The 26,820-nt window shown below is 41.8% G+C and overlaps 1 protein-coding gene across 1 annotated transcript in view; it reads left to right on the forward strand.

The window, feature by feature from the left end:
• LOC120032738 (striatin-like) overlaps window positions 1-26,820 on the forward strand; it is a 108,180-nt gene that overhangs the window by 31,521 nt on the left and 49,839 nt on the right. The window contains exon 2 of the mRNA XM_038978925.1: window positions 25,244-25,347. Coding sequence (XP_038834853.1) covers window positions 25,244-25,347 — 104 coding nt within the window. The remainder of the gene's footprint in view (window positions 1-25,243; window positions 25,348-26,820) is intronic.

The following is a 26,820-nucleotide window of genomic DNA, read 5'->3' on the forward strand; positions in this document are numbered from 1 at the left end:
TTTCTGCCCAATGTGGTAATTTATGGACAATATCTTTTGGTAGAGCCCCACACGTAAACGTTTAATATAACACCTTTTAGGAGCAATAAACCATGGTTCTTAATTTAAGTGTTATGTAGGCCTAATTAATCAAGAAGAAGAGGGCCTTAGGATGGCTTTCTCTAGTCACTTTAAAATAACTAGAATACTAAGTCCTCAACAAATGGGCTTCCTGAATCCATACAGAGCAGGAGCATGTGCCCAAGGATTTTATTTTCTGGGTTACTGTTTTCTAGCAAAGTCGTCTAACTAGATCAGTGACTCAACTATGACATAATGAGATATTTTTGTATCTGTTGCTGTTTTGAGAAGTTCCTAGAGCAGCGGTGATAGAGAGACGGTGGCTTATCATTGGAAGACCTGCTCGTCTGCCTTGTGCCTCTGCCTCCACAAAAAAAAAACGTGTCAGTTGCCTTGGTAACCTTGCACATTAGATTGCCACGGAGGCAGGCTTAGTATCATCATGTGGGTGAAGTTGAATGCTGGGACACTTTTTTCTATTAGTGGATGTAACATCATACACCAAGAACATTAGGAACACCTGCTCTTTCCGTGACTCTTTTGCAGACTGACCAGGTGATTCCAGGTGAAAGCTATGCTCCCTTATTGATGTCACTTGTTAAATCCGCTTCAATAAGTGTAGATGAAGTGGAGGAGACTGGTTCAATAAGGATTTTTAAGCGTTGAGGCAATTGAGACATGGATTGTGTATGTGTGCCATTCAGAGGGTGAATGGGCAAGATAAAATATGTAAGTGCCTTTTGAACGGGTATGGTAGAAGGTGCCAGGAGCACTGGTTTGAGTTTGTCAAGAGCTGCAACACTGCTGGGTTTTTCACTCTCAACAGTTTACCTGTGTGTATCAAGAATGGTCCACCACCCAAAGGAAATCCAGCCAACTTGACTCAACTGTGGTAAGCATTGGAATCAACATGGGCCAGCATCCCGGTTGAATGCTTTTGATACCTTGTGGAGTCCATGCCCTGACGCATCGAGGACGCATCGAGGATGTTCTGAGGGCAAAAGAGGGTGCAACTCAATATTAGGGAGGTGTTCCTAATGTTTTGTACACTGTGTATAAGAACATTTCTATATACTGGGGCATGATCAGAATTAGCTGTGCTGTATTTCCGAGCAGCCATGGTAACTGGCAAGAAGCGGCAACATCACGACTCACGAACTGGATCATGACTATAGGATATTGTTTTATTTCTCACAATAGTTGGTTAATACAATGTTGAGAGCTCAGTTTTCCTGAAAGTAATGTGCCGATCATTACTGTCTTTTTGACATCATTTGGAATTCTCTATGCCTAAATAGTCTTTGGGCTACTTGTTTATAAAGTTTGCCCCCAAATAATTTGTGCACTTAGCGTTTTTCAGTCGAAGCACGTAATTGCCTGCAAATGCACTTTGACAACGGATCAGTGTGCTCAAAGGCACAGCAGATTCCCTCTAGTTAAATCACTGCTGGATAATCAGGGCACAAGCTTAGAATTAAGAAGTCTGAGCAAACACACATTTGCACTAGCACACGCAAACATGTATGCATGCGCGCACACAGGCTCGCTTTCTCTCACTCACATACTCAAAACACGTCAGCTGGCAGTCATTTTCCCGTACACAAACAAATACAAGAAGCCAAGTATAAGGAAAAAGGGGAAAATTATGAGAAGTTAGCCTTAAGACAAGGCCTACTGTGACATCACTCCAGAGGCCTCTGCTTGGGTCAGCCTCCTACCTAACTGCGCTAACCGCTGTGGCCCATGCATGCTCTTACTGAGTTGTTGGCCCTCGCTGTGTAGCTTCAAACCATGCTGAGGTAAACAAAACGAGAAAGCTCCTGTCTTGAGCAATGATGGTTCGGGAAGAATGATCAAAACAAGGAGATGCGCTATCGTTAGAAGGGATGAAAGTAACTCCTCCTCCTGACTTCAACTGCGATGCTAACTACATAATAATTCATTATAATTGGTTGGATTTATATAGTGCTCCAGAGCTGAAAGCACTTTACATAGTAAGGGGGGAAACTCCCATCCTCCCCACACAGAAAATAAATGAGTTAAGTTGAAACGTTGCCTTGAAATGAGAGTGGGTAATGCAGCTAAGTTACCGTGGAGGGCTAGCGCTGTGTCTTGAGTTGTTTTAAGAGGGGAAATTGACAGTGACTGCTTGGAGAGAGGAAAAGAGGGCATTGTTGCATTCTGGGCCGTGTCCCCAGGGCTACGGAGGGAGGGTGGATGGTGGGTCGGGGTGGCGTTCCCCGCTGCGATTGTGTTTGGATGCGTGTGAGCTGGCCGCATCATACCGCTCCATTTGGAAACGGTGGATTGTCTCGCAAACAAAAACTGGCAGCAAGAGAGAGAAGCTTAAGGCAATGGAAGATGAGAGGAAACTGGATGAGAGATGCGTAGGAGCAGATGTTGGGGGGGAATAAATTCTACAAAAGCTGAATCGCAATGCCTACCGCAGGTACAGTACTTTTACCCACCGGGACACCTCAGTATGTCATGTTGACACAGCATCATCACTTTGTAATGTGTTATTGCCCCATGTGCGCCAACCATTCCAGCCTCTCCTTACTATCTGGTCCAGTGTGGCTCAGTTGGGAGAGAATGGCGCTTGCAATGCCAGGATTATGGGTTCGATTCCCGGGGCCACCAATACGTCAAATGTATGCACACATGACTGAAAGTGTCTGCTAAATGGCATATATTACTAGAATGTGTTCACTGGCGCAGAATTACATCACTTGAGCGTCGGCACTTAAGAAGTCCCTTTTAGCCGCTATATTAAGATCATTCACCTTTTTTTCTTCTCTTTCCCACAGCTAAGCTAGTATCGTACGTCAGATATCAGTCAGTGAACACCATTTTGAAATGTCGCTTTTGGAGTTAAATCGGATTAACAGATGGAGCAGTTTAAGACATCTCTCTTTAACGAGTCACGAGTGCGCAGTCTGCGCATGTCCTCGATGAGGGGAGCCAGCCTGGGTTTTATATGCGTGGAATCCCCCCCCCCCCCCTCTTTTCCCAGGTGGCTTGTGCTATCTGGGATGCCTAGAATCAGGCCAGAAGGCTTAAAGCGAGAGATGGAGAGGCTGAGAGACGGTGAAAGATCAAGAGAAAGAGATTGAGGAAGAGAGTTAGGGAAAGAGACAGAGGGAGATGGGGAGAGACTGAGTGAGAGCGGCGGATAGAGAAAGATAGAAACGGAAAGGCTAAAGAGTGAGAGACAGAGGGAAAGCGAGCAGGAGAGGGCGGCATCCAGAGACCGACTGGGAGACCGAGAGAGCTGGGGACAGAGAGTGACATAGGGGTAGAGAGAAAGAGGAAAGCCCAGTCTGGATTGACACTGACCAGGGCAGACATTTATCACCTAATTAACAAGCGTCTCGTCTGCATTCTCAAAACCATGCAAGCAAAGCCAGGGGTATGGTGGGGCTCAGCCGCCCAGGCTAAATGTACACTAGCCTCAGTGCCTTAGAGGCAAGACCCTTAGAGCCTGCCACAAATATAGCCTGGTCCCAAAACCGTTTGTTCCAATTTGGCCAGACAGCACAAACAAATATCTGGGATCAGGCTAGTGTGAACAGGGCTCTGCTCAGGATATGATTCATGGCATGTTACAGCATAACATTGAGTTTAAGGTAAAATTTAAGTTAGATTAAATAAAATGAAATGTTATTTGTCACATGCGCCGAATACAAGAGGTGTAGACCTTACCGTGAAATGCTTACTAACAAGTCCTTAACCTAGCTAGGACTCGGGTTCGCCAACAGCCAATGAAATTGCAGGGCGCCAAATTCAATCAACAGAAATCTCATAATTCAAATTTCTCAAACATACAAGTATTAGACACCATTTTAAAGATCAAATTCTCGTTAATCCAACCACAGTGTCCGATTTCAAAAAAAGCTTTTCAGCGAAAGCAGAACATATCATTTATGTTAGGTCAGCAACTAGTCACAGAAAGCATCCAGCGATTTTCCAAACAAAGAGAGGAGTCACAAAAAGCAGAAATAGAGATAAAAATGTATCACTAACCTTTGATGTTCTTCATTAGATGACAGTCCTGGGACAACATGTTACACAATACATGTAAATTTTGTTCGATCAAGTTCATATTTATATCCAAAAACCTCAGTTTACATTTGGCTTTGCCTCCAAAACATCCCGTGAATTTGCACAGAGCCACATCAATTTACAGAAATACTCATAATAAGCATTGATAAAAGATACAAGTGTTATTCACAGATTTAAAGATTTACTTCTCCTTAATGCAACCGCTGTGTCAGATTTAGAAAAAACTTTACGGAAAAAGCAAACCATGCAATAATCTGAGTACGGCGCTCAGACGACAAATCAAAGCAAAGAGATGTCCGCCATGATGGAGTGAACATAAGTCAGAAATAGCATTATAAATATTCACTTACCTTTGATGATCTTCATCAGAATGCACTCCCAGGAATCCCAGTTCCACAATAAATGTTAAATTTGTTCCATAAAGTCCATAATTTATGTCCAAATAACTCCTTTTTGTTTTGCGCGTTCAGTACACAATCTAAACTCACGACGCGCGGGCAGGTCCAGGCAAAAGTTCAGACGAAAAGTCATATTACAGTTTGTAGAAACATGTCAAACGAAGTATAGAATCAATCTTTAGGATGTTTTTAACGTAAATTTTCAATAATGTTCCAACCGGAGAATTCCTTTGTCTTCAGAAATGCTATGGAACGCAAGCTACCTCATGTGAATGCGCATGACCAGCTCATGCAGCTCAGCTCATGACCAGCTCTGCTCTCTGACTCAATCATCAAATCAAATGTATTTTATATAGCCCTTCGTACATCAGCTAATATCTCGAAGTGCTGTACAGAAACCCAGCCTAAAAGCCCAAACAGCAAGCAATGCAGGTGTAGAAGCACGGTGGCTAGGAAAAACTCCATAGAAAGGCCAAAACCTAGGAAGAAACCTAGAGAGGAACCAGGCTATGAGGGGTGGCCAGTCCTCTTCTGGCTGTGCCGGGTGGAGATTATAACAGAACATGGCCAAGATGTTCAAATGTTCATAAATGACCAGCATGGTCAAATAATAATAATCACAGAAGTTATCGAGGGTGTAGCAAGTCAGCACCTCAGGAGTAAATGTCAGTTGGCTTTTCAGCGCCGATCATTAAGAGTATCTCTACCGCTCCTGCGGTCTCTAGAGAGTTGAAAACAGCAGGTCTGGGACAGGTAGCACGTCCGGTGAACAGGTCAGGGTTCCATAGCCGCAGGCAGAACAGTTGAAACTGGAACAGCAGCAAGGCCAGGTGGACTGGGGACAGCAAGGAGTCATCATGCCCGGTAGTCCTGACGCATGGTCCTAGGGCTCAGGTCCTCCGAGAGAGAGAAAGAAAGAGCGAAGGAGAGAATTAGAGAGAGCATACTTAAATTCACACAGGACACCGGATAAGACAGGAGAAGTACTCCAGATATAACAAACTGACCCTAGCCCCCCGACACATAAACTACTGCAGCATAAATACTGGAGGCAGGCTGAGACAGGAGGGGTCAGGAGACACTGTGGCCCCATCCGATGATACCCCCGGACAGGGCCAAACAGGAAGGATATAACCCCACCCACTTTGCCAAAGCACAGCCCCCGCACCACTAGAGGGATATCTTCAACCACCAACTTACAAGGCCGAGTATAGCCCACAAAGATCTCCGCCACGGCACAAACCAAGGGGGGGGCTCCAACCCAGACAGGAAGATCACGTCAGTGACTCAACCCACTCAAGTGACGCACCCCTCCTAGGGACGGCATGAAAGAGCACCAGTAAGCCAGTGACTCAGCCCCTGTAATAGGGTTAGAGGCAGAGAATCCCAGTGGAGAGAGGGGAACCGGCCAGGCAGAGACAGCAAGGGCGGTTCGTTGCTCCAGAGCCTTTCCGTTCACCTTCACACTCCTGGGCCAGACTACACTCAATCATATGACCTACTGAAGAGATAAGTCTTCAGTAAAGACTTAAAGGTTGAGACCGAGTCTGCGTCTCTCACATGGGTAGGCAGACCATTCCATAAAAATGGAGATCTATAGGAGAAAGCCCTGCCTCCAGCTGTTTGCTTAGAAATTCTAGGGACAATTAGGAGGCCTGCGTCTTGTGACCGTAGCGTACGTCTTGGTACGTACGGCAGGACCAACTCGGAAAGATAGGTAGGAGCAAGCCCATGTAACGCTTTGTAGGTTAACAGTAAAACCGTGAAATCAGCCCTTGCCTTAACAGGAGGCCAGTGTAGGGAAGCTAGCACTGGAGTAATATGATCAACTTTTTTGTTCTAGTCAGGATTCTAGCAGCTGTATTTAGCACTAACTGAAGTTTATTTAGTGCTTTATCCGGGTAGCCGGAAAGTAGAGCATTGCAGTAGTCTAACCTAGAAGTAACAAAAGCATGGATACATTTTTCTGCAGAAAATTTCTGATTTTTGCAATGTTACGTAGAAGGAAATAAGCTGTCCTTGAAACAGTCTTGATATGTTCGTCAAAAGAGAGATCAGGGTCCAGAGTAACGCCGAGGTCCTTCAGTTTTATTTGAGACGACTTTACAACCATCAAGATTAATTGTCAGATTTAACAGAAGATCTCTTTGTTTCTTGGGACCTAGAACAAGCATCTCTGTTTTGTCCGAGTTTAAAAGTAGAACGTTTTCAGCCATCCACTTCCTTATGTCTGAAACACAGGCTTCTAGCGAGGGCAATTTTGGGGCTTCACCATGTTTCATTGAAATGTACAGCTGTGTGTCATCCGCATAGCAGTGAATGTTAACATTATGTTTTCGAATGACATCCCCAAGAGGTAAAATATATAGTGAAAACAATAGTGGTCCTAAAACAGAACCTTGAGGAACACCAAAATGTACAGTTGATTTGTCAGAGGACAAACCATTCACAGAGACAAACTGATATCTTTCCGACAGATAAGATCTAAACCAGGCCAGAACTTGTCCGTGTAGACCAATTTGGGTTTCCAATCTCTCCAAAAGAATGTGGTGATCGATGGTATCAAAGGCAGCACTAAGGTCTAGTAGCACGAGGACAGATGCAGAGCCTCGGTCTGACGCCATTAAAAGGTAATTTACCACCTTCACAAGTGCAGTCTCAGTGCTATGATGGGGTCTAAAACCAGACTGAAGCATTTCGTATACATTGTTTGTCTTCAGGAAGGCAGTGAGTTGCTGCGCAACAGCTTTTTCAATTTTTTTGGAGAGGAATGTTAGATTCGATATAGGCCGATTAGTTTTTTTATATTTTCTGGGTCAAGGTTTGGCTTTTTCAAGAGAGGCTTTATTACTGCCACTTTTAGTGAGTTTGGTACACATCCGGTGGATAGAGAGCCGTTTATTATGTTCAACATAGGAGGGCCGAGCATAGGAAGCAGCTCTTTCAGTAGTTTAGTTGAAATAGGGTCCAGTATGCAGCTTGAAGGTTTAGAGGCCATGATATTTTTCATCATTGTGTCAAGAGATATAGTACTAAAACACTTGAGTGTCTCTCTTGATCCTAGGTCCTGGCAGAGTTGTGCAGACTCAGGACAACTGAGCTTTGGAGGAATACGCAGATTTAAAGAGGAGTCCGTAATTTGCTTTCTAATGATCATGATCTTTTCCTCAAAGAAGTTCATGAATTTAATACTGCTGAAGTGAAAGCCATCCTCACTTGGGGAATGCTGCTTTTTAGTTAGCTTTGCGACAGTATCAAAAATAAATTTTGGGTTGTTCTTATTTTCCTCAATTAAGTTGGAGAAGTAGGATGATCGAGCAGCAGTGAGGGCTCTTCGATACTGCACGGTACTGTCTTTCCAAGCTAGTCGGAAGACTTCCAGTTTGGTGTGGCGCCATTTCCGTTCCAATTTTCTGGAAGCTTGCTTCAGAGCTCGGGTATTTTCTGTATACCAGGGAGCTAGTTTCTTATGACAAATGTTTTTAGTTTTTAGGGGTGCAACTGCATCTAGGGTATTGCGTAAGGTTAAATTGAGTTCCTCAGTTAGGTGGTTAACTGATTTTTGTCCTCTGACGTCCTTGGGTAGGCAGAGGGAGTCTGGAAGGGCATCAAGGAATCTTTGTGTTGTCTGAGAATTTATAGCACGACTTTTGATGCTCCTTGGTTGGGGTCTGAGCAGATTATTTGTTGCGATTGCAAACGTAATAAAATGGTGTTCCGATAGTCCAGGATTATGAGGAAAAACAAAGATCTACAACATTTATTCCATGGGACAAAACTAGGTCCAGAGTATGACTGTGGCAGTGAGTAGGTCTAGAGACATGTTGGACAAAACCCACTGAGTCGATGATGGCTCCGAAAGCCTTTTGAAGTGGGTCTGTGGACTTTTCCATGTGAATATTAAAATCAACAAAATTAGAATATTATCTGCTATGACTACAAGGTCCGATAGGAACTCAGTGAGGAACGCTGTATATGGCCCAGGAGGCCTGTAAACAGTAGCTATAAAAAGTGATTGAGTAGATTTCATGACTAGAAGCTCAAAAGATGAAAACATTCCCCCCTTCTTCATAGTAGAAGCATCAAACAAGGTTCTAAAGACTGTTGACATCTAGTGGAAGCCTTAGGAAGTGCAAAATGACCCCATAGACACTGTGTATTCGATAGGCCAAGAGTTGAAAAACTACAAACCTCCGATTTCCCACTTCCTGGTTGGATTCTTCTCAAGTTTTCGCCTGCCATATGAGTTCTGTTATACTCACAGACATCATTCAAACAGTTTTAGAAACGTCAGAGTGTTTTCTATCCAAATATCCTAATAATATGCATATATTAGCAACTGGGACTGAGTAGCAGGCAGTTTACTCTGGGCACGCTTTTCATCCTAACGTGAAAATGCTGCCCCCTAGCCATAAGAAGTTCATCAACAATGCAGTTCAAGATATAAAATATTTACAAAATATACTCAAATCATATAAAAAAGTAACAAGAAAATTACTATAATAATGAGGCTATATACAGGGGGTAGCGGTACCAAATCAATGTGTAGGGGTACAGGATAGTCAAGGTAATTTGTAGCTGTGGGTAGGGGTAAAGTGACAATGGATAGATAAACAGCGAGTAGCAGCAGTGTAAAAACAAAGGGGGGAGTGAATGTAAATAGTCGCACTACCTTCTAGCGCCTTACGGTCGGAGGCCGAGCAGTTGCCAAACCAGGTTTAATGACGGTGTTGGAGTCGTGGGCGAACGAGGAGTAGAGGGGTCTAAGCACGCACCCCTGAGGGACCCCCGTGTTGAATATCAGCGTGGCAGATGTGTTGTTGCCTACCCTTACCACCTGGGGGTGGTCCTTCAGGAAGTTCAGGATCCAGTTGCAGAGGGAGGTGTTTAATCCCAGGGTCCTTAGCTTAGTAATGAGCTTTGAGGCCACTATGGTGTTGAATGCTGAGCTGTAGTCCATGAACAGCATTCTCACATAGGTGTTCTGTTTGTCCAGGTGGGAAAGAGCAGTGTGGCTTGCATTGATATTTCGTATTCTTTAGATCTGTTGGGGCGGTATGCGAATTGGAGTGGGTCTAGGGTTTCCGGGATGATGGTGTTGATGTAAGCCATGACCAGCCTTTCAAAGCACTTCATGGCTACCGACGTGAGTGCTACAGGTCGGTAGTCATTTAGGTAGGCTACATTTGCTTTCTTGGGCACATGGACTACGGTGGTCCGCTTGAAACATGTAGGTATTACAGACTCGGTAAGGGAGAGGTTGAAAATGTCAGTGAAGACATTTGCCAGTTGGTCCGCGCATGCTCAGAGTACACGTCCTGGTAATCCGTCTGTGGTCTTGTGAATGTTGACCTGTTTTAAGGTCTGGCTCACATCGGCTACCGAGAGCGTGATCACACAGTCGTCCGGAAGAGCTGGTGTTCTCATGCATGCTTCAGGGTTGCTTGCTTTTAATCTTGTATAGAAGGCATAAAGCTCATCTGGTAGGCTTGCATCACTGGGCAGCTCGATGCTGGGTTTCCCTTTTGTAGTCCATAATGGTTTGCAAGCCCTGCCACATTCGACGACCGTCAGATACAGTGTAGTAGGATTCAATCTTACTCTTGTATTGATGCTTTGCCTGTTTGATGGTTCGTCTTTGGGCATAGCGGGATTTCTTATAAGTGTCTCGCTCCTTGAAAGCGGCAGCTCTCATATTCCAGCCTGTGCTAGCAAAACAGTCCTGTGGCGTAGCTTCCGCGTCATCTGACCCCTTCCGAATTGAGCGAGTCACTGTTACTTAGGTCTTGATTACTAAACATTGGTTTGTTGTATGCACACCCACACACAGGCTTCATTTGCCCTGTTAATTGAAGGTGCACCCAGCCACCGGAGCCACGGCCATCTAGAAGGCGGAGACGGTACAGGTGCATACACCTCTATCTCCAGGCCATCAGACTGTTAAACAGTCACCACTAGCCGGCCTCTGCCCAGTACCCTGCCCTGAACCTTAGTCATTGTTTCTAGGCGGTTACTGCCCGCTTACTCTACCCTGCACCTTAGAGACTGCTGCTCTATGTACATAGTCATTGAAGACTGGTCACTTTAATAATGTTTACACACTTTTACCCACTTTATATGTATAATGCATTCGCAAAGTATTCAGACCCCTTGACTTTTTCCACATTTTGATATATTACAGCCGTATTCGAAAAATACGTTAACATTTTTTATCATCCTCAATCTACACACAATACTCCATAATGACAAAGTGAAAATAGGTTTTTAGACATTTTTGCTAATTTATTAATAATAAAGTATTCAGACCCTTAGCTATGAGACTCGAAATTGAACTCCGGTGCATACTGTTTCTATTGATTATCCTTAAATTGTTTCTACAACTTGATTGGAGTCCACCTGTGGTAAATTCAATTGATTGGACATGATTTGGAAAGGCACACACCTGTCTATATAACGTCCCACAGTTGACAGTGCATGTCAGAGCAAAAAACAAGCTATGAGGTTGAAGGAATTGTTCGTAGAGCTCCAGGACAGGATTGTGTTGAGGCACAGATCTGGGGATGGGTACCAAAATGTCTGCAGCATTGAAGGCACCCAATAACACAGTGGCCTCCATCATTCTTAAATGGAAGAAGTTTGGAACCACCAAGACTCTTCCTAGAGCTGGCCCCCCGGCCAAACTGGGCAATCAGGGGAGAAGGGCCTTGTTCAGGGAAGTGACCAAGCACCCAATGGTCACTCTGACAGAGTTCCTCTGTGGAGATGGGAGAACCTTCCAGAATGACGACCATCTCCGCAGCAATCTACCAATCAGGCCTTTATGGTAGAGTGGCCAGATAGAAAGCCACTCCTCAGTAAAAGGCATATGACAGCCCACTTGGAGTTTGCCAAAAGGCACCTAAAAGACTCTCAGACCATGAGAAACAAGATTCTCTGGTCTGATGGAACCAATATTTTACTCTTTGGCCTGAATGCCAAGCGTCACGTCTGGAAGAAACCTGGCACCATCCCTACGGTGAAACATGGGGGTGGCAGAATCATGCTGTGGGGATGTTTTTTAGCGTCAGGATTGAGAGAAAGATTAATGAAGCAAAGTACAGAGATCCTTGAAGAAAACCTGCTGCAGAGTGCTCAGGACCTCAGACTGGGGCGAAGGTTCACCTTCCAACAGGACATTGACCCTAAGCACATCAACGCAGGAGTCGCTTCCACTAGTCTCAATGTCCTTGAGTGGCCCAGCTAGAGCCCGGACTTGAACCCGATCAAACATCTCTGGAGAGACCTGTAAATAGCTGTGCTGCGACGCTCCCCATCCAACCTGACCGAACTTGAGAGGATCTGCAGAGAAGAATAGGAGAAACCCCCCAAATACAGGTATGGCAAGCTTGTAGCGTCATAACCAAGAAGACTTGAGGCTGTAATCGCTGCCAAAGGTGCTTCAACAAAATACTGAGTAAAGGGTCTGAATACTTATGTAAATTATATTTTTGTGTTTTTATTTTTAATACATTTGCAAAAATAGTGTAGATTGATGAGGGGGGGGGGAAATTTAATCAATTTTAGAATCAATCAGTCAATCAAATCAAATTTTTATAAAGCACGTACATCAGCTGATGTCAAAGTGCTGTACAGAAACCCAGCCTAAAACCCCAAACAGCAAGCAATGCAGGTGTAGAAGCACAGTGGATAGGAAAAACTCCCTAGAAAGGCCTGAACCTAGGATGAAACCTATAGAGGAATCTGGCTATGAGGGGTGGCCAGTCCTCTTCTGGCTGTGCCGGGTGGAGATTAGAACAGAACATGGCCAAGATGTTCAAATGTTCATATATGACCAGCAGGGTCAAATAATATTAATCAGTGGTTGTAGAGGATGCAACAGGTCAGCACCTCAGGAGTAAATGTCAGTTGGCTTTTCATAGCCGATCATTCGGAGGATCTCTATTGCTCCTGCTGTCTCTAGAGAGTTGAAAACAGCAGGTCTGGGACAGGTAGCATGTCCAGTGAACAGGTCAGGGTTCCATAGCCGCAGGCAGAACAGTTGAAACTGGAGCAGCAGCACGACCAGGTGGACTAGGGACAGCAAGGAGTCATCAGGCCAGGTAGTCCTGAGGCATGGACCTAGGGCTCAGGTCCTCTGAGAAAGGGAGAAAGAGAGAGAATTAGAGAGCATACTTAAATTCACACAGGACACCGGATAAGACAGGATAAATACTCCAGATATACAGACTGACCCTAGCCCCCCAACACAAACTATTGCAGCATAAATACTGGAAGCTGAGACCGGAGGGGTCGGAAGACACTGTGGCCCCATCCGACGATACCCGGGTGTAGGGCAAAACAGGCAGGCCTACACCGGGTTTGGCCGGTGTAGGCCGTCATTGTAAATAAGAATTTGTTCTTAACTGACTTGCCTAGTTAAATATATCTATTTTTATTGACTATTGGAAATGCATTGTAGGTGAAGCTGGTTGAGAGAATGCCAAATGTGCAAAGCTGTCAAGGCAAAGACTGGCTACTTTGAAGAATCTAAAATATATTTTGACACTTTTTTTTTTGGTTACTACATGATTCCGTTTGTCTTATTTCATAGTTTTGATGTCTTCATTATTATTCTACAATGTAGAAAGTAGTACAAATAAAGAAAAATCCTGGAATGAGTAGGTGTGTCAACTTTGACTGGTACTGTACATATTTTTTTTTTTTAACAATACACAATCCATAAATATAAAGAAATGTAAGAATTATATCAGAACTAGCAATGTCAGAGACCGGAATATAAACAAACAAACATCTGCAAATCTGTTTTTGACCAATAAACATTGATTTGAATGTACAGCGTAACATTTGAGTTAGGTAAACTAATATGAGCCTGAAGTAGTACACAAGTTTGCTAAATTTGCTCTATTGGCTGAACGTGTTTCTTGTTACTGATTTGTAGCATGTTAACTCATTTTGAGTAAGTTTTTAAATCAGATCAGGCCATTGATGACACTGTGAGTGTCTGTTTACTGGCTACACAAGCTAGGCTTACATTTAGATTTCGCTAGTTAATGTTTTTTGCTAATGTTCAGAGAATTGACTCTAGTAGTCCAGCCTGAGAACAAAGTTGCAAAACTCAACTATTCAGCCCCACAAAGTTTAGTTTAAATATTTTTGCTGTTACTCAAAATACATAAATGATGAGCTCTACAAGGTCTAAATGGCTTAGAGTAGAAGGACACATAGTTTTAACCTGGGTTGAGTTTTTGGACCAAAGGGGGCTTGTTTTGGCCGAAGTGCTTGGTATGTCAGTGCATTCCGGTGTCCATGGGATACGTGGGGGTTGAAAGCCCTGTGGCTCTCTACAAAGCACCAGGAATGTGTGGAGAGCCAAATAAATGGCCATTTTGGAGATGAATAGTGCAGATAATGGTCAACCCTTGCCATCAGCAACTGGGTAACTGGAATTTCACTGTAGATGTTGGAGTGGAAAGGTCATTCTGATTTTGGTTTGGAGTGAGGGTTTTACGAGATAGGGTTTGATCAGTGTGTGAAGTATACTGTGTGTGTGTTTTGTGGCCTATTATATACAGTCTCACTTCAACTCAAGTGTTTAAATAGGTCTATTCTAATTAGACTACATGTTCTGCTATTTAAAAGTTATTAGGAATTAATAATTTAGTATTTAAAGCAATATTCATTTTGTTGCGCGGTTGTACAATATACAGAGAAGAAAATAGGCCGTTTTTGGGGTATGCGTGCGTGGGTGGAAATTATTTATTTTGCTGGTTTAGCAAAATGGCTCATCTCAATACGTCCCGATACTAGTCCTAGAAAACTGTGTGTATGTATGTGACTCACTGTGTGTGTGTGTGTTATTGGGGATGAAAACGAATCCTTTTTGTGTTTATCCTTAATTGGATTAGTTGAGATTTAGAGTGCTGTCCCTGTGTGGCCTGGCACAATTAGCCCGTTCACCCCAACGACAGATCCCGGATCTGTCCTTTTTAAATGTGACTTTCCCAAACACCCACTCGGTGAGTTCATCAGTCAACCATAGCATTATGTCATGAATCGGCTGACCAGCTAAGATGCCTGAAAGCAGTTAAAATAATCCAGATCAAAACGAACAACAGGAAATGTATCGCAGTTGAGTAGCCTAAGACTTGAAAGAAAACAGGTTACGGTACTGGTCTACTGTTAAAGGCATGTGTGCATCCCAAATCGCACCCTGTTCCCTATATAGTGCACTTAAGCCCTATGGGCCTTGGTCAAAAGTAGTACACTATAGGGAATAGGGTGCCATTTGTGTCAGACTGTTGAGATTGTGCACATTGTCAGCTTTAAAGCCACAATCAGCACAACTAAATGAGCACCTAGCTAAATGATGTGCAGTTATTTATCTTCTTTTGCTGGCCTTTGTTTCACCCTGCGCCTGTGAAAGTTTGTTAGATGTGCATCCACTTTTTATTTTTACTGATGGCTTATTTCTAGGGATGTACGACATATCGGTGAACATATCGGAATCGGACGATATTACCTGAAAAATGCCAACGTCGACATTGGCCTGATGTCTAGTTCAATGAAGAGACAAATGTTTGTGCATATTTCTTTGTCAAGGTTAATTTACGAAAATCGCAATTTTAGTAAGTTATGTCATAACACTAGCTAGCTAGTCACCTGAGTTTGAATTTGTTATTTGTGTTGTTTAATCTTTTAGGGACTCCTGAGAAAACCGGGCTGTCTTGTGAAACAGTGGATGTAAAAAATCTTGCTAGCTAAAGCATTTACTGCAAATTGAATGTACAATTGTGTTCGCTTGCCTTGTATTTGCCATGCAATACAGCTGAAGTAACAAACTCAGCAAAAAAAAGAGACGTCCCTTTTTCAGGACCGTCTTTCAAAGATAATTTGTAAAAATCCAAATAACATCACAGATCTTCATTGTAAAGGGTTTAAACACTGTTTCCAATGCTTGTTCAATGAACCTTAAACAATTAATGAACATGCACCTGTGGAACGGCTTACAGACGGTAGGCAATTAAGGTCACAGTTATGAAAACTTAGGACACTAAAGAGGCCTTTCTACTGACTCTGAAAAACACCAAATAAAAGATGCCCAGGGTCCCTGCTCATCTGTGTAAACATGCCCTAGGCATGCTGCAAGGAGGCATGAGGACTGCAGATGTGCAGTTGACAGTGAGAGGACGTTTCTTTTTTTGCTGAGTTTAGCTAGCTAACTATTTATTTGCTTATTGTGTAGTGGAGAATAAAAATAACTGCTTATGGATGTGTAGCTAGCTACAGTATGAGGCCGATCTGTGTATGGGCCCTAAAACTTTAGGTTCTGAACTAATATTCATACCAATCTATGAACCTCACCACTATGGCCTATTTATTGCCTTACCTCCTTACTTCATTTGCACACACTGTATACAGATTTTTCTATTGTGTTATTGACTGTATGTTTGTTTATCCCATATGTAACTCTGTGCTGTTGTTTTTGTCGCACTGCTTTGCTTTATCTTGGCCAGGTTGCAGTTGTAAATGAGAACTTGTTCTCAACTGGCCTACCTGGTTAAATAAAGGTGAAATAAAGAAAATATTTTTTTAACCTCTCTGGGATAGCGGGACGCTTGCGTCCCAACTGGCCAATAGCCTGGGAAAATGTAGAGCGCCAGATTCAAAAAAATTATATAAAATCAAACTTTCATTAAATCACACATATAAGATACCAAATTAAAGCTACACTCGTTGTGAATCCAGCCAACATGTCAGATTTCAAAAAGGCTTTTCGGCGAAAGCATAAGATGCTATTATCTGATGATAGGCTACACTCTCTTTGTTGACATTGTGCTATTTCAACCATGCCGGCGCTACTCAAAACGCAGATATAAAATATAAAACATGCATTACCTTTGACGAGATTCTTTTGTTGGCACTCCAATATGTCCCATAAACATCACAAATGGTCCTTTTGTTCGATTAATTCCGTCCATATATATCCAAATTGTCCATTTATTTGGCGCCGTTGTACCAGAAAAAAACAGCGTCCAATTTGCGCAAAGTCACGACAAAATATCTAAAAAATTACCTCTAAACTTTGCCAAAACATTTCAAAGTACTTTTGTAATACAACTTAAGGTATTTGTAAACGTTAATAATCGATCAAATTGAAGACGGGTCAATCTGTTTTCAATACAGGAGATCAGCAAACTCAAGCTACTTTTCAAGTCTTGCGCAACTCTCAAACAAAACACAAGACGTTACTCTACTTCCTGGTGTTTTTCTTCTTCATTGTACTAATGAATAACCTCAACCTATTTCCATACACTGGTGACATCCAGTGGAAGCAGTAGGAACTGCGAGTATAGTGATTAGAATTCTGGCCTGCCCATAACTCATTGAACAGACAGTGACTTAAAAAAAAAAAGGTTAGTCCTCAGGGTTTTGCCTGCTACATAAGTTATGTTATACTTACAGATATGATTCAAACAGTTTTAGAAACTTCAGAGTGTTTTCTATCCAAATCTACTAATAATATGCATATATTATATTCTGGGGATGAGTAGAACGAAGTTGAAATTGGGCACGCTATTTTTCCCTAAGTGAAAACTCTGCCCCCTATCCTAGAGAAGTTAAACTCAGCTGTCATAGTTGTTGTATCGACTTCAAGTCTGAATGGCATTAATGAAGCCTATGGATTGAGTAGAATGTATTAACTTTGTGCCAGGGATGCAAGTCCTTTATACATGTACTGTAGTTATTCCCACGCATGAGATCCCCACATTGTAGCCTGTACATTGAATATATTCACTGATCATGCACTCTTCCTTGGCAATTAAGGGTGCGGTTCAGGTATGAATCTCTGTGAGCCTTACTTTTTCAGTCATATTCAGCACCAAGTGTATCAAACTCCATTCTTTGAGTGATGCTGTGTCTGCATGTACAGTTGAATTCGCAAGTTTACATACACTTAGGTTGGAGTCATTAAAACTCATTTTTCAACCACTCCACAAATTTCTTGTTAACAAACTATAGTTTTGGCAAGTCGGTTAGGACATCTACTTTGTGCATGACACAAGTAATTTTTCTAACAATTGTTTACAGACAGATTATTTCACTTATAATTCACTGTATCACAATTCCAGTGGGTCAGAAGTTTACATACACTAAGTTGACTATGCCTTTAAACAGCTTGGAAAATTCCAGAAAATTATGTCATGGCTTTAGATGCTTCTGATAGGCTAATTGACATCATTTGAGTCAATTGTGGATGTATTTTGAGGCCTACTTTCAAACTCAGTGCCTCTTTGCTTGACATCATGGGAAAATCAGTCAAGACCTCACAAAAAGAATTGGAGACCTCCACAAGTCTGGTTGATCCTTGGGAGCAATTCCCCAATCCCTGAAGGTACCACGTTCATCTGTACAAACAATAGTACGCAAATATAAACACCATGGGATCATGCAGCTGTCATACCGCTCAGGAAGGAGACATGTTCTGTCTTCTAGAGATGAAAGCACTTTGGTGCAAAAAGTGCAAATCAATCCCAGAACAACAGCAAAGAACCTTGTGAAGATGCTTGAGGAAACCGGTACAAAAGTATCTATATCCACAGTAAAACGAGTCCATTATCGACATAACCTGAAACGCCTCTCAGCAAGGAAGAAGCCACTTCTCCAAAACCACCATAAAAAAGCCAGACTACGGTTTGCAACTGCACATGGGGACAAAAATTGTACTTTTTGGAGAAATGTCCTCTGGTCTGATGAAACAAAAATAGAACTGTAGAACTGGCCATAATGACCATAGTTAGGTTTGGAGGAAAATGGGGGATGCTTGCAAGCCGAAAAACACCATCCCAACCGTGAAGCACCGGGGTGGCAGCATCATGATTTGGGGGTGCTTTGCTACAGGAGGGACTGGTGCACTTCACAAAATAGATGGCATCATGAGGCAGGAAAATTATGTGGATATATTGAAGCAACATCTCAAGACATCAGTCAGGAAGTTAAAGCTTAGTTGCAAATGGATAATGACCCCAAGCATACTTTGAAAGTTGTGGCAAAATGGCTTAAGGAGAACAAAGTCAAGGTATTGGTATTGGAGGGCCATCACAAAGCCCTGACCTCTATCCCATAGAAAAATTGTGGGAAGAACTGAAAAAGTGTGTGCGAGCAAGGAGGCCTTGAAACCTGACTGTTACACCAGCTCTGTCAGGACGAATGGTCCAAAATTCACCCAACTTATTGTGGGAACGTTTCACCCACGTTAAACAATTTAAAGGCAATGCTACCAAATACTTATTGAGTGTATGTAAACTTCTGGCCCACTGGGAATGTGATGAAAGAAAAAAAACTGAAATATATAATTCTCTCTCATTCTGACACTTCACATTCTTAAAATAAAGTGGTGATCCTAACTGACCTAAGACAGGGTATTTTTACTGGAATTGAATGCCAGGAATTGTGAAAAACTGAGTTGAAATGTATTTAGCTAAGGTGTATGTAAACTTCTGACTTCAACTGTATGTATTACAATAATACACTTCAACGGTGTTTACCACTCCTGCGCCTGGGACATCAATGATCACACATTGTAACAATGCAATAGACTAGAAACCTGATTTTAAGTAGAGGCTGATTTGTAATTCATATATACCGAATTACATCTATGCATATCTAACTCCCTTCATCTGCATTAATCTGAGGACACTGGATAGGTGTAGTATACCAATGAGATACTTAATTTCAACCATTGGAGAATGTGAAACGCTTTTTGAAAGTTCTTTATCCAGGTGTTGTAAATACATAATACATGCATTATAAATAGTATAATTGTAATATTATAAATACAAGTTCAATCTGTACTTCAATGCACATATGGTGTGCATTATAAAAAAAACAAGGAAGGAAGAGGAGGAGGGGGGGAGGTGTAAAAGACAAAGGAAAATTGTAAAACAGAGGAGCAGGGAAGACGGCATATGATTTAATGAATTACAGTGCTACCCTAATATTCTCTGTTCATCACAATTACATAGTGTCTCTTGCAGTGTCTCCTAACCAGACTTAGGCTCCCAGAAGGTTATCTTAAGAGCGGGTGAGGTGGCGATGACAGGACTGGCTTCCTCTCTCACATCAAAACATACCTGCAGATGAGAGACAGATGAATAGAGAGAGCATGATAAAAAAAAAAATGTTTTGTTCTAACACAGTCAGTCATCATAATCATCAGGAGGTGAAATGCAGAACTGACCTTGGATCATTAACTCTGGGACTACTACTTCTCTCTATTCCAATGTAAAGCATATCTTTAACCTCTTGAGCCTATGGGGGCGCCATTTCGACTTTGTAAAAATTAGTTCCCAAATGAAACTGCCTCGTACTCAATTCTTGCTCGTACAATATGCATATTATTATTACTATTGGATAGAAAACACTCTAGTTTCTAAAACCGTTTGAATTATTTCTCTGAGTGAAACAGAACTCATTCTGCAGCACATTTCCTGTCAGGGAGTGAGATTTCAGAAATCGAGGTCCCTGTTCTGAGGCCAGTTTATAAGTCCCCATGTAAGCCATCGGGCTACATGCACTGCATACGTCTTCCTCTAGATGTCAGTAAGCGGGGAGAATTTGAATGGAGTGGATTGCGCAATCTTGGGCCCTATATAAGACCGTGGAACGGATGTACCGTCCTTTTCAACGGTGCGCCTGGCGCAAGAAGACATCACAATGGCGTCCTGCAAACGCTTTCGTTTTAGTAGTTCTATATCTCCGGTCATGTTTTTATTCGTTATAGGTGTTAAAGACATCATAAGGTAGTTAATTTAAACCGACTTATAGCAGTTTATAGCAGTTTATTGCGATTTTCCTGGATTTCTTTGTCATGCGCTTTCACGAGTTGGACACCTCTCCAGTGGGTGGCTATCGTTAGCTGCTATTTCGACAGGAGAAGAGGACATCTTTCAACCCAAAGACGATTGTTCTGGAGAAAGGACACCTTGCCCAAGATTCTGATGGAAGCTCAGCTAATAGTAAGCAGTCTTTATGCTGTTAATTCGTACTTATGTTGACAAATGTCAAATAATAATTCCGCCATGAATTTCGGTGCGTCTCGCTTGAAGTAACGTTAATTTTAAAAATGTAACCCAGCGATTGCATTAAGAACTAATTTGTCTTTCAATTGCTGTCCAACCTGTATTTTTTTAGTCAAGTTTATGAATAGTTTTCGATTAGAATAGGTGCCTCTCCAAGATGGCGCCGGACAGATTGCTTGACTTTTTGGCCACTAATCACATTGTATAACCACGATTTGTGCCGCTAAATATGCACATTTTCGAACAAACTCTATATGCATTGTGTAATATGATGTTATAGGACTGTCATCTGAAGAATTCTGAGAAGGTTAGTGAAAAAATTAATATATTTTGGTGGTTTATACGTAATCGCTATGTTTGGCTTGAATCAATGCTGTTGTGATGTTTGCTATTGTGGTATGCTAATATAACGCTATATTGTGTTTTCGCTGTAAAACACTTAGAAAATCTGAAATATTGTCTGGATTCACAAGATCTGTGTCTTTCAATTGCTGTACGCTGTGTATTTTTAAGAAATGTTTTATGATGAGTAATTAGGTAATACACGTTGCTCTCTGTAGTTATTCTAGTCGCTTTGGTGAGAGTTGTGATGGTGGCTGCAATGGTAAACTATGATTTATATCTGAAATATGCACATTTTTCTAACAAAACATATGCTATACAATAAATATGTTATCAGACTGTCATCTGATGAAGTTGTTTCTTGGTTAGTGGCTATTTATATCTTTATTTGGTCGAATTTGTGATAGCTACTGATGGAGTAAAAAACTGGTGGAGTAAAAAAAGTGGTGTCTTTTGCTAACGTGGTTAGCTAATAGATTTACATATTGTGTCTTCCCTGTAAAACATTTTAAAAATCAGAAATGATGGCTGGATTCACAAGATGTGTATCTTTCATCTGGTGTCTTGGACTTGTGATTTAATGATATTTAGATGCTAGTATTTACTTGTGACGCTATGCTAGGCTATGCTAGTCAGCTTTTTTACTGATGGGGGTGCTCCCGGATCCGGGTTTGGGGAGAAGTAGAGGTTAATAATACTTCCTGTATAATATCCCTTATAACAAATCATGATAACATTGGATAGATAGATGCATGTGACAATAGCAGGATCTTATCAAGGATAGTGTCACAAATGAATACAAAAATACCACTTGAAGCTTGATGATGACTTGATCATTTGAATCAGCTGTGCAGTGCTAAGGCAAAAACAAAAATTTGCACCCTTTTGAGTCCCCAGGACCAGGACTGAGAACCGCTGCTCTTCATTGGGACCTCTTAAACTGCAGACAGGCTTTCACAGCTCTGTATCTGAGGACAGAACCTCAAAATAAATAGACTACACAAAAGTACATGCTCTATCCAGAATAGCCTACTCTCTCACTTTGACAGCTGGGCCTGCTATTATTTCACCCTCCTCCAAACAATACAAATGTTTGCCATTATCAAGAGTGGCACTTTGGCTAAAACAATATCCTACGTAGTGTGGGAGGACTGCACCTAAAAACGCTGGAGATAATTAAACGAAGAGCATGCATGTAAATGTCCTCACCAAAAGATGGTGCGGTGAGCATTGTGTGTTTTGTAGTGTAAATCTTAAAATTAGCAGCTGACATCTTAAGTTTTTTTTTTAATGAATGCATGTGAGACAGGTTCCATGTACAACAAGACAGGCAAAGAGAAAAATAACACTACAGTTTAATTACCTCTGGTTGTGGACACTTTTGCCAACAATAAAACTTCCACGGCCTGTTCCTTGTACAGTGAACATACATCTGGCAATATCTACATTTTTGACCCTTTGATCAGCTCGCACTCTGAAAGTTAAGAGAACAGCTTATTTTTTGTAGATATGAAAACAATAACCAAGATATGACCGTTCAATCTAAAGCAGCAGATGTCATTTTCAGGATACGTCAATACAGCCCAGAAAGCTTAACACCAGACTGGTATTGTGGTTGTTCATTAGGTGATGGGAAATATGCAATATGCATACAAAATAATATACTTACCTTCCTTAAATCCATCTATACCGCCAAAGATGACAATGTTTTATCTTGAAAAAAAGCATTGGAATTAAAAGTGAAATGTTTAACCTATTAACCTGCTTCATTATTTATCTATTACCAGTTGATGAAGAACAACTCCAGTTTCATACACCATTGAACATTTGTCTACGAATAAGTAAGAATACAGAAGTTAGAAACTTCTTAGATTTAGAGACATTATACATCTTAGTACCTTATCAATTTATGATTTATATCAATGTGGATGAGAGACGGGAGCAGGAACAGAGTATGTTTGCCGAGCAATGCAACGAAGCTGGATCATTCTGGCAATGATACCTGCACCATCTACACGCTGCAAAGACTCCCTAACTTTTCGCCATTGTACTCGAAGGCCCATTGCTTGGTGACTTCCTTTTGACCATTGACCACTTCCTTTGGGCGTCTTCGCCTTAATGGCCCTGACTCCTCTGGTCTAACTCTTCATCTGACATATCAGAATAGCATTCCCTGATAGACATATTGTGTTCTTTCATCCTTCTGTAAAAAAAAGCTTACCGTTACTGTCAGGAAATACGATTATATATCGACTATGAAACACATAGGACATGGCCTGCTTATGAGTTGCCATGAAAGAAAGTTAGATGAATTCAACTGAAAATGGCGTGAACAGGCATTCGTAGCGAAATGTTTTTGGTTAGCTTGAGAATACTAATTGCATGATTTATCGTTCTACGGTATGTATATCTATGTAATATAGTAGAATGTTATGAACCGACACTGAATCGTAGGAGCTAACTACTAGCTATGTAGAAGTTGGACTGAAGAACACCCAGTGCTGATTACCTGAGATACCATCATCACACAGTCCTTCGTAGGTGTCCGTTATGACTTCCTTGAGTGTCGGAAAGATAGGCTGAACAGTATTTTCAAATATATTTTTTGTTCTCTAAATATTTTTTGTGAATAAAATGCATAAAGCTTTGCGCTCCATTACAACATATTTGATAGCTTTGTTTTTGCTTTCAGAAAAAATATTTTTGGTTAAAAAGACATCCATTTGTTGGGGAGGGGGGGCTAATAGCTGAACAATACAATTCAACCGTTACTAAAGAATAGTCCAATAACCGAACTAGGTGTGAGGGGGAAAAACGTCCTATCACAGACCAGATTTGCCCTAACGACCAAGGGGGAGTTAGAGCACTGAATATGCTTTTGGGTCCCAATGCACTACGGTGTCTCTAACTGGCAATGAATGGGCAATATAAAATAAATAATAAACTGATAATTGTGCACGACTTCAAATGAAACAAGCAGGGAGCAGGTTTCGAACCCGTTGAATATGGCCGGTGTCAGTAAACATTAAAAAAAGTGTAATTAAATTGTTTCCAGCAGCACAATTAGTCACCAACGCTCTGGTTAACACGAAAACTGCCTAACCAGCTCTGTTAGGGTGAGTAAAATGGTCAGAGTGGTCTCATTTGGGTCTGGAAGTAGCTAGCAAGCTAGCCAATGTTTGCTTGGGTGCTTGACTGCCGTTGTAAGGCCAGAACGCTCAAATCAACCCTGCTCCTCGGCCCGAACGTCCAGTGTGCGCTCCAAGAGTGAAACGGTCTGAATTTACTCAGAGGGTTTTTCATTTGTCATGGAATGAAACACCATAATATTAATCAAATTAATTAAGCAAGTACCAGTCAAAGGTTTGGACACACCTACTCATACCAGGTTTTTATTTATTTTTTACTATTTTCTACATTGTAGAATAATAGTGAAGACGTCACAACTATGAAATAACACATATGGAATCAGTTAAGAACAAATTCTTATTTACAAGGACAGCCTACTCCTTCCTCCCCGTCGGGGGATTGAACCCCAGTCTCCCGCATGCCTGCAATAGGGAAGACTATCAGATGCTTCTCAAACATGCCCTCCGGTGGTCAAACTAGCATTAACAGAAAAAATGACTGTCAATTAGATAACGTGCCACAGAATGCTGCAGCAGCCCGTAAGGTGTGCCGCAGTATGACGCAACCTTTAAAGGAGGAACCACTGTACGTAAATGCCAACAAAATAACTTTTTTGTGTGTGTGTGTAACCTTAGCTAGGCAAGTCAGTTAAGAACAAATTATTATTTACAGTGACGGCCTACCCCGGCCAAACCGGGACGACGTTGGACCAATTGTGCGCCGCCCTATGGGACTCCCAATCACGGCCGGATGTGATACAGCCTGGATTCGAACCAGGGACTGTAGTGACCCCTCTTGCACTGAGATGCAGTGCCTTAGACTGCTGTGTGTGCTAACTATTTAACTGTACTAGAATGCTTAAAAGGCTGCTAAAATTGTAAATATTGGTTATCAGTATAGTTTTTTTTGGCAAGGAAAATGTTGTGTATCGGTGCATCACTACTTACATGCATACCTTCTTTTGTCTCTCCTGGTCTAATGTTCACCTTGAATTAAACGCCTACAGTCACTACTACTACTGGTACTACTGGTACTGGTACTACTGCCGGTACTACTACTATTGCAATCACTACTATCACTACAACTTACACTGCAATAAAAAGATAGCTCAGCAGAAGCAAACACACACATTTTTCTTCAGGAAATTGACCTTTTCGCTCTTCTCTCCTCCAGGCTCAGATTGCGTTCCTCCAGGGAGAGCGGAAAGGACAGGAGAACCTGAAGAAGGACCTGGTTAGGAGAATCAAGATGCTGGAATACGCTCTCAAACAGGAGAGGTGAGGACCACATTACACTCAACTACACCACACATTCAGTCTTTATGGGGGGGGGGGGGGGGGGGGGCTTTGGTTCTAGGGGGGCTGAGTGAGTGTCTACTGGTTGATTTTTCTGTTTTGCGCATACTTGTACCCTTTTCACACTATCATGCTGAACTGTACTGTGCTGGCTTGAGTATTTTCCTTTCAAACTGTCCTGTGCAGTAGTGTTCTAGAACTACGGTGGATGTGTAACCAGGCCAGCGCAGAACAGGTCAACTTGGCTGGATTCAGCTCGGGAGTGCCAGTTTCCCAGATCTAAATCAGACAAAAGCCAGCAGACACTCGGAAGGCCTCCAGGACTGGAGTCACCAATCCCTGCTAAATACTGTCCGGATTATGTCAACATATCTATACATCACAATCTGCATGCCGAACATAACTGTAGGCGCTCTGTCATTTTTGAAGCATGTAGCAGCGGTGTGCTGGCTATGATCAATACATTTTCATAGACTCAAAATCCCAAGGGGGACTCATCTCTCAATATTTTTCCCCACAACAACAGGCTGCTACAGTGGTTCTTCCTTTAAAAGTTATGAGCTTATGCCGCGACCGTTAGTGGTAGATGGTGTCATTCTGTCATTGCACCACACTATCACAAGGGGGAGTTAGAACCCTGATCTATCGGTAGTCTAAACTGTGGAAATTAATGGAGGCGTTTTCAGTCTGAGAGTCTCTCCTCTGGCACGAGTCCTGCATCAGGCAACAACAACAAAAAATGTTGGTCCTGGAGTTAACTTCTCTGGGGCAGGTGGGATGCAAACGTCCCACCGGCCAATAGCCAGGGAAAATACAGCGAGCCATATTCAAATAACATGATATAAAAATCAAACTTTCATTAAATCACACATGTAAGATACCAAATTAAAGCTACACTCGTTGTGAATCCAGCCAACATGTCAGATTTCAAAAAAGCATAAGATGCTATTATCTGATGATAGCACATCAGTAAACAACAGAGTAGCATATTTCAACACTGCAAGCACGACACAAAACGCAGAAATAAAATATAAATCATGCCTTACCTTTGACGAAATTATTTTGTTGGCACTCCAATATGTCCCATAAACATCACAAATGGTCCTTTTGTTCGATTAATTCCGTCTATATATATATCCAAAATGTCAATTTATTTGGACCGTTTCATTCAGAAAAACACAGCTTCCAACTTTCGCCAAGTCACTACAAAATATATCAAAAGTTACATGTAAATTTACCAAAACATTTCAAACTACTTTTATCATACAACGTTAGGTATTTTTAAACGTTAATAATCGATCAATTTGAAGACGGAATGATCTGTGTTCAATACAAAACCAAACCAAACTGACGCAACTTTTTTCATAACGTGATTCTCTCCAAAAATTTACTTCATGTGACCCTCATTTAAGATAGCCCTACTTCTTCAGTACACAAAGGAATAACCTCAACCGA

Source organism: Salvelinus namaycush, chromosome 39 (assembly GCF_016432855.1).
Source record: "Salvelinus namaycush isolate Seneca chromosome 39, SaNama_1.0, whole genome shotgun sequence".
NCBI classification, from domain to species: domain Eukaryota; kingdom Metazoa; phylum Chordata; class Actinopteri; order Salmoniformes; family Salmonidae; genus Salvelinus; species Salvelinus namaycush.